The 14444-nt window shown below is 41.1% G+C and overlaps 1 protein-coding gene across 4 annotated transcripts; it reads right to left on the bottom strand.

The window, feature by feature from the left end:
- Positions 1-921: 921 nt before the first annotated feature.
- LOC110889444 (scarecrow-like protein 14) lies at positions 922-5798 on the bottom strand. 4 transcript variants are annotated; one of them, XM_022136973.2, is made up of 4 exons: positions 5546-5783; positions 2460-4790; positions 1381-1448; positions 922-1187 (listed from the first exon to the last, which is right to left on the bottom strand). In XM_022136973.2, exon 2 carries the CDS (start codon positions 4728-4730, stop codon positions 2523-2525), a length of 2208 nt encoding a protein of 735 aa, XP_021992665.1. In that variant the 5' UTR covers positions 4731-4790; positions 5546-5783; the 3' UTR covers positions 922-1187; positions 1381-1448; positions 2460-2522. The 4 variants fall into 4 exon arrangements, with proteins under 4 accessions (XP_021992665.1, XP_021992667.1, XP_021992666.1 ...); XM_022136975.2 differs by lacking the exon at positions 1381-1448; XM_022136974.2 differs by lacking the exon at positions 922-1187 and having other exon boundaries at positions 1235-1448; positions 2460-4772; positions 5546-5798.
- Between the last annotated feature and the right edge of the window lie 8646 nt (positions 5799-14444).

The following is a 14444-nucleotide window of genomic DNA, read 5'->3' as shown; positions in this document are numbered from 1 at the left end:
CGGAATTCGAAAGAATCTGTTAAGTGGCGTTTTATATTAATTAAATTGCCATACTAAAATTGCATTAGGAAAAAATATTTTATGCAAAATGGCTTATTTTCGAAACATAAAATATTGACAGTTTTATGTGGCGACATAACTACAATGGCAGTTGGTGATCCCTAACCCCAATTTCGTAGACAATTTTCTTTGATCATTCTCTTCTGGTTCATTTTAATTCACACACAAAAAACATACCCTGGTTCAACTCTTGAAAATCAGAGTATCCGATTGAATTATTCGGGTAAACCACCGAAATAATTTGATCTGAGAGTGACTACACGCCTCTCTGATCATCCAGCAATAAAAAAATCCCCAACAATCACCACAAGCTTTGGCACGACCATCATCATCAGTAACCCCATTTTAACACCTTTTTTTCTCTTTCTAAAATAACACACTTCAACCCAACTAATCATGGTTCAAACCCGTTCTAACCCAAACCAAACTGAGAGTTTTTAGAACAACCCATTTTGACCCAACTCAATTTTTACGCAAACCTAGTTTGACGCAAACTGTTTTGACTCGACATCCTCTCTGACCTGCGCGTTTCAGATGCTTAACCACCCGATCATCCTTGATACGTATCAATGGTTTCCATGGTGTTTCAATGGCCCACCAGATGTGCCCCAGGGACTGGAGCTATTAGAAGTGAATCATTTCACTTCATTCTTGATCATCCTTGATACGTACCACTTTCGTTACCTAGTATTTTTTTACAACATGACCTAGAAATTGAAAAAAAGTAGATTGTTAATTATCTTAGGGGTCGAATATTCAGTCCATCTATTGAACCCACCCGCCCGAACCGAAACTAGACCAGATTCAAAACAGTAAGGGTGTGAAAGAATTTTGTTTTTAATCTGGTCACTTCCGGTCTGGTTCCGGTCCAAGCTAGTGTTACTCTATTATTTTAGTGAAACGACACCATTTAGGCAAGAAATTATGCTTGAATCAGAAGCCTAAAAGTTTAATAAAGTCTGGTCCAAAACTGGGTTTTCACGTATTCATTCTAATGAAACGACACCATTTAGACATAGGATTAGGCCTGAATCAGTAGCCCGAAAGTTGTTTTTGACTCCTGTTTACGTCCGGTTAGTGTCCGGACATGCTATGCTCTGTTTATAGATGATGTCTTTGGTTTTCACCTGTAAATACATTACGATTCAGTATAACTAGCAAAACAACAGAGCCCTTTAAACCGAAAGGTGTGTAAAACTAAACCAACTTCAAAGCGAGATAAGTTACACACACAACTTCAGTTACAACTAACAAAAAATATATCCTAGTACATTAGCATAGTACTAAGAACAGCCCATTAAGATATGATTCATGACTTACAAGCAACTCACAAATTTGGTCCTCCTATGCCATACAAAAAGGATCTTCCATGGTAACCAGCCCATTATCTAACAATAGAAACAGCCCAATAAGTCAGTCCCAAACTGAACATTTCAATTCAAATTTAAATAATTGCAACAATTTCAGCGGGTTAGGTATCATGAGTTTGGGCCCGAATGGGTTATATTATTAATTATTAAATACATGTAATTACGGTTCGAGTTGGAGTGAGAAGGTTGAAAAATATGTAAACGTTTTGTCCCTTTGTTTATGATTATGGTCACCTAATTTTCATATTGTTCCGGGTTGTGAAATTTTTTATAACTAATAAAAATAAGTGACCTAAATGAAACAGTTATAAAACTTGCTTACTATTTAATATTTTATATTTTTTCCCTTTTATAAATGTATGCCATGTATGCAAGGTTAATGTAAAATAACCGCTTAAAAGTCACTGAATAGTAACCAAGTTTCATAACTACTTGTCTACACGGGTTTAACCAATTACGAAAAATTTCACAATGATATGAAACTTGAGTGGCCTAAATGAAACAATGATAAAACTTGGTTGCTATTTAGCAACTTTTTCTCAACTTTTTAGACGGTTAGCAACCACACTTGTTATTAGCGAGCATAGCACCTGCTATAGCATTTAATGTGGCGATGCGGCAATAGGTCGCAATCTGATTTTGGCGCCTCCATAGTGTGAAAATAGTGGGATGATAGGCTTTTTCTTAATATAAATCATGAAAAAACAGCAGGATTTTAGTTTTTTTATTTTTTTTTTATTTTATAAATATACATACAAAAACAGCCGCATTTTGATAAAATATACGTATAAAATATTTCTAAAAATTTTCTTCTAGTGTATCGCTGAACATAAAATAGCACCCGCTATTTCAACGCTATCGCTACGTAGTGTATAAGTAGCTTGTCGCTATCGTCCGCTATTCGCTATCAACAACAATGTTAGCAACACAAGTAGAGGTATTGATTAGGTTATCTAAATCTTTGAATATTTCAGCTACAACAACAATAAATAATCTACAATTCTAGGTTGAGAAAAGAAAGACGAATACCTTTGTCAAGTTCCAAAACATCCACACAAGAGAGCTCCATGTGGAATCAACATTAAACAATTCTTAAGCTGGCACCCAACATGAACTAGCATGTAAAATGCGACCCTTCCATCCCTGTAACACCCACTTACCATCCTCATCAAACACAAAATCCTTATGATACCCCGCTTTTACATTAGTCCTCAGTTTAGAAACAAGCTCACGGTTCAACAGTTTGACCTTGAACCCAGCCCGTGAGACTCTGGCCTGCCACTGCTTGTAGGTCTCGGGCCTTTCGACCCGCTCACAACCTTCACATGCAATCACATTCATCGCTTCACGCCCACAAAACTCCTTCTCGAAATTCGATCGTTGCTCATCAGCACGGTCTAAAGTAGCATCAAACATATCAAACATAGAAGAGAAATGAAAGAGCGCCTCCTTGAAACGCGTGACAAAAGAGGGTGAGCTGTAAGACCCGTTAACTACAGTTTGAACAAAAATATCGGGTCGCATATCCCTAATCAGTTTCAAAACACCATCACGTGGATTATCCACCGTAACCGAGTCATCAAGCAAGTTTTTAAACCGAGTTAACGTGTTCACCGCAAGACACTCGTTTCTCTGGAGTTTAAGATCTTCGATTTTAACCGCTTCCCAGTTTTGAGTTGCTATCGCGTTATACTCGAACGGGACGTTATACTTCGCACAAAAGTTAGCCAAACGCCGCCCAGTCTCCTCTACCCCGTCAGCCGGCCGAAAACCCGGTTTCGGGAACTCGATTCCAGTAATCCGTAACTTCGGTGGCCCACCGGGTCTTTCCGAAAGATGCTTGATGAGAACGGGCCACTGGAAACCGTACGCAATACCGAAATCTACAATATGAAGAGTGGATGATGTTGAAGCTACATCGTATATCACTTTATTCGCGAAGAAAATGGCGATCTTTATAAACGGACATGCTGAAAGAAGAACTTGGTAAGCTTTTAATTTTTCGGCAGCTGATATCGTCATCGCACTTTTAGTAGTATAAAGGTGAGAACCCGCGCCAGCTAAGCGGGCCTCGAGACCGCTAGCGAAGATATGCGCTAGCCGTTGTGGAGCGTCACCTGTAGGAGAAGCGTGTTGTCTAATTTGTTTTAACTGTTCGTTTGCCGTTAAATGGTCATCAGCAGCAACGGATTGCGCACAGTTGACAAGTAAAGTTCGAACATCCATGAGTTCACCGGAACTTCCGCCCCACGAACGAGTAATCCAACCGCTACTATACCCGTATGACGGGCTGCTTTTCGGACTTCTTTTGGTTGCGTGTTTAGGCGGTTCCTCACAAGCCGACATTGAGGGACCGCCAGGGTCAGTGCAGATAACAACGCTATCAAGCATCTCGGATAACACATCTTCTTCCACGTAAACAGCCGACTGTTTGCTACTTCGTTCTTCTGCATAACCATTATCCTCGATTTGGTGGTGCTTTCTACTCCTGAATGAGTTATCTGTCTTGACAATCTCCTCAATAATGGCCTCTGAAGACGTATCTCGGGAATTCGACAGCAAGTTGAATTTATCCAAATCGATTACCAACGGTTTACTTGGAGGAAGAAACTTACTAGCTTCCTCCATCCCTCTATTGAATTGCAATATAGATTCGGTGTCGGTGAATATATTTTCTACAAGGTGTGCGTTTATCATGGAATCCAACGTGCCATCGTTAGGAACGCTAGTGGTCGGGCTAAACGACGACAACAAAGGGTATTCAAGAGATGGAGTTTGTTGCGTTAAAGATTTGGCTTCAAGAGAATCACCACCGGACCAGTGAGAATCGGCGTTGTTGCTACCGCTAGTACTACTGTTTGTACTGTAATCACTTAAACTACTGAAAAAGTTCTCTTCAGGGGTTTCGACGTTTGTCACGGGAGGGTATTGCTCGCCTAGGGCTTCGTAGAACGATCTCTCAGTTGCTTGTAAAGCTAACGGATCGGGAAACATACTCTGTTTAGCCTCCATATCCTCGTCCACGAGAATCTGGTTTATGAACTTGATTACACAGTCACCAAACTCGTCTGAAGAGAGTGACTGTGAAGCCATACAAGAAGACGGATCCGATGTGCAGGGACCGGATTTCGGTGCTGAATTAGGAATTTGAAACAGACCGAGATTTATATGTTCATCTCTGAATCGGTATCCGTTGGTAAAACCAGGAGACGGACTGAAAACAGGCGAGATACTCTCGTCATCCAAAGAGAAGCCGTTGACGTAATCCAAATATTCATCGTCTCTCGGTTCCATAACCATCTAAGCTTTGATATACTGGAAACGCAAGTCAATACTAAGCCTCTACAAGCACGAAAACACCTGAATTAAAAATTAGCAGAAAAACTCATCAGAAATGAACAATTCTAGTCTCTAGAAACAACAATCCATACAAAATCATTATCATAATTCTGATAATCTTTCAACTTCCAAAAATTCAACAAAGTAACTCATGAATTAACTGACTCCGTGCTAAAGGTATAACAAAATTAACCTAAAATCCAGATTCCAGAAAAATAAAATCAATCAATCAATCAATCAAAAGCTGTAACAACTAACGAAAAATCCATACGGTCAAGCAGAATAACACAACATTACGAACCCAAAGACACACAACCATCCGAAACACAAGTCAAAACTAAGCAAGTCTTTACAAGCACAAAAACGCCTGAACTAACAAATATCAGAAAAACACATCCGAAACGAACAATTCTAAAACCCTAGAAACACATTCCACAACAAGTCAGATCATAAACAGAGCAAAAATGATCACAAATCCAATCATCATTTAAACTTCCACAAACACAACAAAGTAACTCATGAATTATGTTCTTAACTAACTCCGTACAAAAGGTGCAAAAGACTAACCTAAAATCCAGATTCCACAATCAGAACAATCAATCAAGCAAAAGATGTAACGAAAATTCAACGCGATCAAGCAGTATAACATAACGGTTCATACGTAAACTACAATCGATTGATCTAATTAGTTACGGTCTGTCACAGTTGTGAGTGGGTATGATCAAACATCAAGACCTAATTGCATGAAATTGAGTAAGATATTGTTGATCGCATACCTCGAAACTGCTGGTTTGGTCTGTAGAAATAGAGAACGATTGCTTGTACACGATCGGAGTTTGCGTGCGGTAGTTGCTGGTTTTAGGTTTTATAAACCAGGGGTTTGGTGTGGGAACGAAGGATTGAGTTGACTCGGAGGGCGGCTTGAAACCGGCTATAGGCGGTTGACGGTGGCCCTGTGTTTGACCTTGTTTTTCTTGGTTGTTGACGAGAATAAAAGAGAAAGTCGTGAAGAAAATTTTCGCTCCAAATTTGATGGTGAGTAATTGACAAGAAAAAAGCAATGTTTTCAGAACCGGACCGGATGTCGAATCGGTCTTTTTAGCGGTTTACTGGTCGAACCGGTCAGACCGGTCAAACCGGATTTAAGAGCCGGATATACTTTTATAAAAATCTCTACTTCTTACTCTTATAATTTCTCTAAAGTTATTAAGGATTTAGTATTAATCTTTTATTCAAAATTGCGTTATTATAACAGGATCAATTAATAAAGAAAAATCAAATAAATAGTTGAATATTATTGACTATTAGACCATGTGTAGTGGTGAACTAACATAATGCCCTCATCATGGGGCATTATCCGACACGTGACATCCTAGTCAGCGTTGGGGCATTATCCAATAATGCCCCTTCCAATCAATAAACAATTATTTTTTTATAGAGAAAAGAAAAAAAAAAAAAGAAATGGCACTACACTTGGAAGTCTCCCATTGGCCCATGCATTTGACCCATGCACATTATTCAAATAAAACGCCCGGCTTGCCTTTCCAATTTAGCGTGATTTTTAAAACGCCCGGCTTCAAACATTTTGAATTATAACGCCCAAAACGCCCGGTATAGTGGGGGGAGGGGCGTTTTAGGGCATTTTTTTTCAATTTTTTTTAAAAATCACACCCCACTACACATGGTCTTATAGGTTGTAGTTCAGTGCCTTTGGTTTTCAAGTGTCACTTGCAGACTTCGTAAATCCCCCCACTTTACATAAAAAATTTAAACAATCTTAAATAAAAGGCATAATGTAAGTCTTCTTCTTCAAAGAGATCCAACATATCAAAACTCAGAGGCTTCATGTTTTCAGATTATTCTATATGATTGTTTAAAAAACAAAAAAAACATTGAAGTCATCTTCTTCCCTTTTATCTTAAACGGAGCTTGTCACGTCTTATTAGTCACTCACTCGCCAAAAAAAGTTCCGGTTAGACAAAAATCCTCTCTTCATCCTACACCTTCTTTACAAGTTCGACCGATTATCTCGCCGGTTTTCTGGTTTGACCGTCGACCACTGGTCCGGCCGGCCGACCACTGTTAAAACGGCTCTACCATCACAACCGGACTATTCATGTCTACGGTTCCCGGTCGGGCCGGTCCGGTCCGGCCCTCAAAACATTGGAAAAAAGCATTGTGACGTTCCAAGTGAATGGAGTGGACTGTGGACGGAGGACAACGATCAGAAGAGCCGGAATAACAACCGAAAACAAAAGAAAACTATAACCCCCATAAAATTTTCGAAACATTAGTTTTGGTACTAATTAATCGTTAATAGGAACATTATAATTTTAACTCAATGTCATTACCGGAACAAATCTAAGGTGTTGTTTGTTTTTTAAGAGGTAAAATGTTTGGACCACATCCGTAGAAGAAGAGCTGGACTAAACCTCTGTTGTCTGTAAGAAGAAGAAGGTTGTTTGTTTTTAACATATATAGACTTGTAAAAATAAACTAGTGATGGTGTACGGACGGTAGTGGTGGTGGGTGGTGAACATGGACGATGGGTGGTGGTGGTAGTGGACGATGGTTGTGGTAGACGATGGTGGTGGGTGGTGGTGGTGATGGACGGTGGTGGGTGGTGGTGGCAATGGTGGGTGGTGGTGCTTAACCCTCTGCAGAACTTAGAAAATCTTAGAAGTGGTTGGGTCAAGTCTGCACCAAGAAGAGCTCGCGCAGACATTTTTTTAATGAAACGTCTTCGGAGAAACAAACAGTGGCTAGGCCATGTTTGCGCGTGGTCTGCGCGGCGCAAACAGAAGAGGCTGCGCAGATCTTTTTTTAGAAAAACAAACACCATCTAAGTATCACATACCTTGAAACTTTGCTAAATTTAATTGAGGGATTAGAATCGTCAAAACATCAAACTCAAAGTGTGGGGACTGTTTTGGTCAAAAATTACCGAAGCAATTAAGTGATCAAATTAGTTAAGTGAGGTAGTGTGCTAAGAGAATGTGTTCAAAAATATGTTAATTGAGTTATTTTGAAAAACAGTTTGAGGATACGGCTCAGGATATAGAGTTGTATCTATGATCAAACAATGAGTAAAAAAGTAAAGGTTGACACGTGATGTATGAGGAAAGCCCTTGATCAATCTAGATCGCCGGCACAAAACCTCGAGAGCTGACAATCGCAGCTGCCTTGTTCTTCTATTACTTCAAACGTCAAGATACAGTGCAGTATGTAGTGCGGATCAACTAGGTGTTACAATGTAATTTGAGTACAAGTGTTTGCTAGAAGCTAGAGAGCTAAAGTGTATGAAAGAGTGCGAGTGTAAAATTGTGTGTCTTAATCTGATCCGCCCCTATCTATTTATAGTAAAAGAAATTGAACAAACTATCCTATTGAACCGGGATCCAGCGGATATTCCCCACTCGAACGTTGTAGACCTGGTCTTTCGGGTCTAACGTCTCTCAAACAACTGATTTGCCCGAGTCTCTAGGAGAAGAAGTCCATCTGACCGTTAGTGACTTGCAGCCTCTTACCTGCACGTGAATTATTAAGTTAACACCAGGATATCGCCCGGGATGTTACCAATATCCCGATCTAGTATCCTGATCACAAGCAAACAGTCAAAAGCAAGATATTAGTTAGGATATATAGGCTCAGAAAATGGCCCATAACAATTGTCCCCAAATATATCTGTTGGTATACCAATCCAACGGATATATTTTAAAAATTTTATCCCGCAGACCGAGGCAATTAAAACGAAGCGACGTTTGAAATGACATTGGGTAACTTCCCATGCTTCTTTTATTCTTCACCCCCTATATCCAGCCTATAATTAGCTGAGATATCTCACGTTATTATTATTTCTCTCCAGGCAATTTCCAAGTACTTGTCCTCTCTCTCATCCTCTGTTTTCTTTGAATTTCTTGTAATTTACTTGATACCCCTCATGGCATCACGGACAAGATCTCGTTCGGATGAACCAGTCCCAACCCTCATGAGTCAGAACCTCAAACGAGAACCGGAAAAAGAAATATGCTGCTTCAATAATGTTGATATCGCTGCCCTAAAGCATTCCGGTGCCTTCCCAACCGGAACAGTCTTTCGCCCTTTCGACCGGGAGGTGCAATCAGACGTGTCATCAGATGAGTGGGTCTGCTTTTTCACCTACCCCTTTGCTTTGGGACTCCGGTATCCATTTCCAACCTTCATTTCTCGTTTCTTCGACCTCACCGGCCTTAGTTATGCCCAAACTATGCCAATGGTCTGGCGAGTTTTGATGGTGCTAGATCAAATCAAATCTCGCCATTGCCCTGACCTATGCATAAAGGACCTCCCCATAGCATACCGATTGAGGTCCCATGGTGATAGCCGTTTCCTTTTGTTCTCCACCTCCAAGATCCCTTTAGTCCTTAAAACTACCAAGAACGAAGACCAGTGGCGACGGAAGTTCTTTTTTGTGAAAAGAGACTCTATTGACAAGGGTTTTGATCTACCGGTTAGATGGTTAACCAAGGGTAGGATCTAGGGTTTTAGGAATATCCCCAAATGTATCCTTAAACTTTATCTCAGACTTATATCCTGATGTTTTTATGCAGCGAACTTTAGAGATTTAGCACCCCCAAGTGCGGAATCCGAGTCCAGGATCAAAGAAATCTACCGACTTCCTGCTAGTGAGAGAACTTTCTCCCTGTCTCTTACAGATTCAAGCCAAAAGTTAAGTTCAGAAATGTCTGGTAAGCATTTTATCAATAATTATCTTTATTTATGATGAGTTCAAAAATATCCTCCCTTGTGCAGTACCAGTTGTCAACCTCGAAGGCTTTCAACTCGACGAGTTGGATAGTTACTCTACCCTTGTACCTGTCAAGCAAGAACCTAAGCCGAAGTTGTCTGCCACGCCAAAACCTACCACTTCAAAGACCACTACTGCTCCTAAAGCTCCTCCATCATCCAGGACTCGAGCATCTAGTTCCCGGAAGAGAAAAGAAACGGATTCTCCAGCGGCCTCCGAGACATTCTCTCGAGAACCATGGATTCAATGAAGCCACTTCATTCCTTAAGAAGGTAAAAAATTCCCTTCCGATATCCTGACCATGCATGTTAACCATTATCCTGCTCATTTCATATTAATACCTGTGTCCTTAATTGCAGGGCTTGGAGCGTCTCATGCACTTGTATGAAGACGCATGCGGGCTTAATAAGATGCTGGAGATCAATCTCGAAAAAGCTGAAGCCACAATAGCTGATCAAGGAACGATTGAGGCTGCCAAGTCCCAGCATTATGAAGATAAATACAAGGCCATGACCCAGGAGCACCAAGCTGCCCTTCACAAAGCCAACGAGGATGCTCAAGCCAAACTAGATGTCGCCCTTCTTCAACACCAGCAGGATATGAGTTCCTACCGAGATAGTCTCAAAGCATCCGTTGTTATTTCCCTTCTCCAAGCCAGGTTAAGGATGGCTTATGAGGCCAAGGCCTTGGGCTTCGAATGCCCCTCCTGGGATGTTAAGGCTTGGGAAGCGAAATTATAGGATCTTGGAGGCCATCCTGTTACTCATCCTGCAAAGCATGCTGGTGAAGATCCTCTAAGGCGGCAGAGGAAGTGGCCAATGCCGGTGATGATACCAAGAAGAATCCTGAAGGTGATGCTGGTGCAGAGACTGCGAAAGAGGTTGTTGATCAAGGAGGTGCTGCCCCTTAGGCGGCAAAGTGGGCAATGATGGATATTGTTGCCGACGCCGGAGCACACTTTTTCTTTAAATTTCATGGTTGTGGCTTGTTTAGACAATTTACATTTCCTGTCTTCGAACAATTTATATTTCCTGCATTAGAACAAATATGATGACCAAAGGTGGATGGGTCCTGGGTTTCAGGATGAAGCCCTTGGTCATCAGTTAGTATAATTTGTTTTGAATGATGCAATGGTTGGAGGTGGATGGGTCTCATTTTGAGATGAAACCTTCAACCGTTGCGTAAATATGGTAAAAACTTAACTGTGCTTTTGGCGGATGGGCCTCGGTTTGAGGTGAAACCAAAAGCACAACTTCTGATTTGTTAATAATATAACCATCTTTTGACTTATCTGTTGTTGCCTTTTAATTTTCGTCATGCCTTACTTAGTTTAGATTTTAGCTTTGCAAAATTAGTGTTAATATTTCCTTGAAAATATCCTGATCTATATACTCTGTGGTATCCTACGAAGACTTTCGTCAAACAGGACTTCTCAAAATCCAAACAATTCAGACAAAGTTTCTAAAAAAATAGTTTATTATTCAAAATCTCCAATAATTTAAATAGAGTTTTCAAAGGAAAAAGATAATTTACTTAGAATTTATAAACAAATTCAACTCTGATTTTCAAACCCAAGTACCATATCCCGAATATTCCAACCAAATATCCTGAATCATATTCCGAGGATATATCTCGAGAATATACCCTAAAAAATATATCCTAATCAGGATACTTAAACTTTAAACATGGTTTCAAAAGTTCAAACAAATTGTGTAAGATTCACAAAGGAAAGATCATACCAGGAATAGAATACAACCCTGGTATTGAACTCCAATCCCTTTTGCAACTTTTCCCACTAAGATGTCCCCAGTCCGAAACACTTAGCCCAACTTTGATCTTTTGAGCTTCACATAATTGCTTTAGAAGGAATGTCCCCTGTGCATGAAGTCTTTAAACACTTAGAAAAATTTAGAACATTAGTTCCAACTGTATAGACGATTCTTGTATTACAGGGGTAAAACCCAAAGATATACTGGGGATAAATCCTTAGTATCCTGGGGAAAATCCCAAATTTTCATGCGCTACAGGCGGGAGTGTATAAACTCCAAGACTTAGAAAGGTGAAAACCTTTAAACCTTAGAGAGTATGAAAATACCCTTTCGCGAGAGAGGGTGATCAATCCTCGCATACCTTTAGGATTCAGGATATAGCCAATAGTAACGAAATTGTCAGCCACTTTTACATGAACTGGTCCCGCTACCTTGAACTATCCCCGAATAACTTGCGCTCCAGGCGGGGTGTTTAAACCCAATTCGGAAGAAAGGTGAATACCTTTAAACCTGTGAAGGGATCAGGATCCCTTTAACGTGAGAGAGGGGGCCAATCCTCTAATCTTTCGAAGTATCCTGAATGCATATTCTGGAGCTATATCCCAAAGCATATACTGCAAAACATCAGTAAACTAAGGTGGGTGTTAGCCTGGCTAACACCCCTCCAATGCTTAAGTTAGTAATGGGTTTAAAACAATGAATAATATCAAAATTTAACAAAAGAGATAGAATCCATACCATCCTGAGTAAGAATCTAAATTCAATACTCACTTGAAATAGAGTTTTAGATGTATAGCATTCCAGGATCTTGGTAGCATATCCCCCTCCATATTCTTGAGCCGGTATGCCCCTTTTCCTAATTCTGATTCAATCTCGTAGGGTCCTTCCCATTTTGGAGCTAATTTTCCATCGGCAGGATGCAGGGATTGGGTTATCAAAACCCACTGGTGGCGCCATAGGCGTAGAGTTGATCTCTGGGATGGGGTTTGATGGACCCCCCATCTGTTGGTCTTCTTCTTCTTCTTGGAGTGGCGGATAATGACTGCCACTCGAGGGCTGAGGAGTGCTAATGCGGACTCCTCCTCGCAAGGACATCCGTGCGTTTGATCTTCTCCACCTCGGTGGCTTCGGAGGCAGTTGCTGTTCCACTGGTGGTGGTGGTGGCAGAGTGACTTCCACAAATCGGTGATCCTCGGAAGGATCCTGCTGCTGTTGCTGCTGCTGCTGTTGGTATGGGGACGAGTGTTCAGAGGGCGTGAAATACCAGTCCCACTGGTTAAACCTTGCCTGGTAACTGTCAGGACCACGGTAAGGTGATCCATGAAAAGATGACCCATCGGAGATTTCGATGGGGTGGTTCGGGGTCCCGGTAGCAGGCTCCACGGGATCCGTATCCTCGTCCATGTCATTTTCACCCGAGAAGTGATCCTCGGGTCCTAGTGGGTTAAAACCCACGGGTTCTTGAACAAAATTAGCCGGGTTGAACCGGCTTTAGAAAGCAGGGGTAGGGTCACCAAAAGAATGGTGCGAGTTCGACCTCTGCAAGGGTATGGAAGAAGGTGGTTGGTTGTCGGGCTCGTTCTCGGATTGCGACCTCCTAGTTCTTATATTCTTGTTGTATGCTCTGGATATCCTCTGTTGATATGCTGCCATCCTTAGCTTTGCTGCATCCCTTGTTTCATCCACAGTGTCTAACTCGTGGCACAGAGCTTCAGGATTCTGCTCAGGATCCTGAAGGTTGGATCTTGCCGTAGGTATCCCTATCTCTGTTGGAATCACTGCCTCTGTTCCAAATACCAAAGAAAATGGGGTTTGGCCCGTTGCATTTTTCGCTGTTGTCCTATCAGCCCACAAAACAAAGGGTAGTTCTTCTGCCCATCTTCCATTTTTGGCACTTAATCTCTTCTTCAAATTGTTGACAATTATCTTATTTGATGATTCAGCTTGCCCATTTGCTTGAGGATGTACCGGAGTAGATGTGATCATTTTGATCCCCCAACTTTTGCAAAAGTCAGTAGTCCTCTTGCCTATAAACTGGGATCCATTATCACAAATGATTTCAGCTGGTACTCCAAACCTGGTCAGGATATTTCTCTTTATAAAGGATACTACTTCCTGGTCTCTGACTTGCACAAATGCTTCAGCTTCCACCCACTTAGAGAAATAATCAGTCATTGCCAACATAAAGATTTTTCCTCCTGGAGCTTTTGGTAATTTCCCTACTATGTCCATCCCCCATTTCATGAATGGCCAAGGGGAAACTATAGGATACAATGGTTCAGCTGGTTGGTGCAGAATGTTGCTATGCCTCTGACATGCGTCACATCTTCGAGCATATTTCGCAGCATCTTTCTTCATTGTCGGCCAATAGTATCCTGTCCTCAATACTTTCGAAAATAATGTCTTTCCCCCAGTATGATTACCACAATCCCCTTCGTGTATATCCTGAAGCACTTCTTTGGTTTCGGGATCCTCTAACCACCTCAGATATGGTCCTGCAAGAGATTTCTTATACAAAACGTCATTTATAATAGTGAATCGTGATACCTTCATCCTAAAGGCCTTAGGATTCTCGTCTTTAGGGATATGTCCATCCTTGAGATATCTTGTGATTGGAGCCGTCCAGGACTTAGGATCCTTATCGGGATATTGTCCTCAGGATCCTGAATACTTATTACTTCCTTATCCTGAGGATTCGTCGCAGGATACAGGATATGTAATATTGGTATTCGGGTTCCTTCCGGTATCCTGACCGATGATCCCAGATTTGCCAAGGCATCAGTGTCACACCCCTATTTTCCACGTGTCACCGGTGGGCCCGGTGGGGGAGTATTGTGACGTAGTTGATATCATCATAGTCAAACAACACAAATTATAAATGCACAGCGGAAGCAAAAAGATAGATTTATTTCAACCAAACAAACTGTAATATCCAAGTATCACAATGTAGCTGAAATAGATCCACAGGCAGATCAAAATAAAAAGAGAATTGTTCAACAGATTTATTGCATCCAAGCTTGCGAGACTCTAAACGATGCTAAGGAGAGGCCAGCCTATTTCGTGTAGAACCTGCACTTAATCTTTTTGGGGAAAATACGTCAGTTTACACTGGTAAATACA

This window comes from Helianthus annuus, chromosome 11 (assembly GCF_002127325.2).
Source record: "Helianthus annuus cultivar XRQ/B chromosome 11, HanXRQr2.0-SUNRISE, whole genome shotgun sequence".
Classification (NCBI taxonomy): Eukaryota; Viridiplantae; Streptophyta; class Magnoliopsida; order Asterales; family Asteraceae; genus Helianthus; species Helianthus annuus.
This window is presented reverse-complemented; position numbering and strand designations above follow the sequence as displayed.

Coding starts and splice junctions, on each gene's coding strand:
- LOC110889444 (XM_022136974.2), bottom strand. CDS start 4,730: ATGGTTATGGAACCGAGAGACGATGAATATTTGGATTACGTCAACGGC.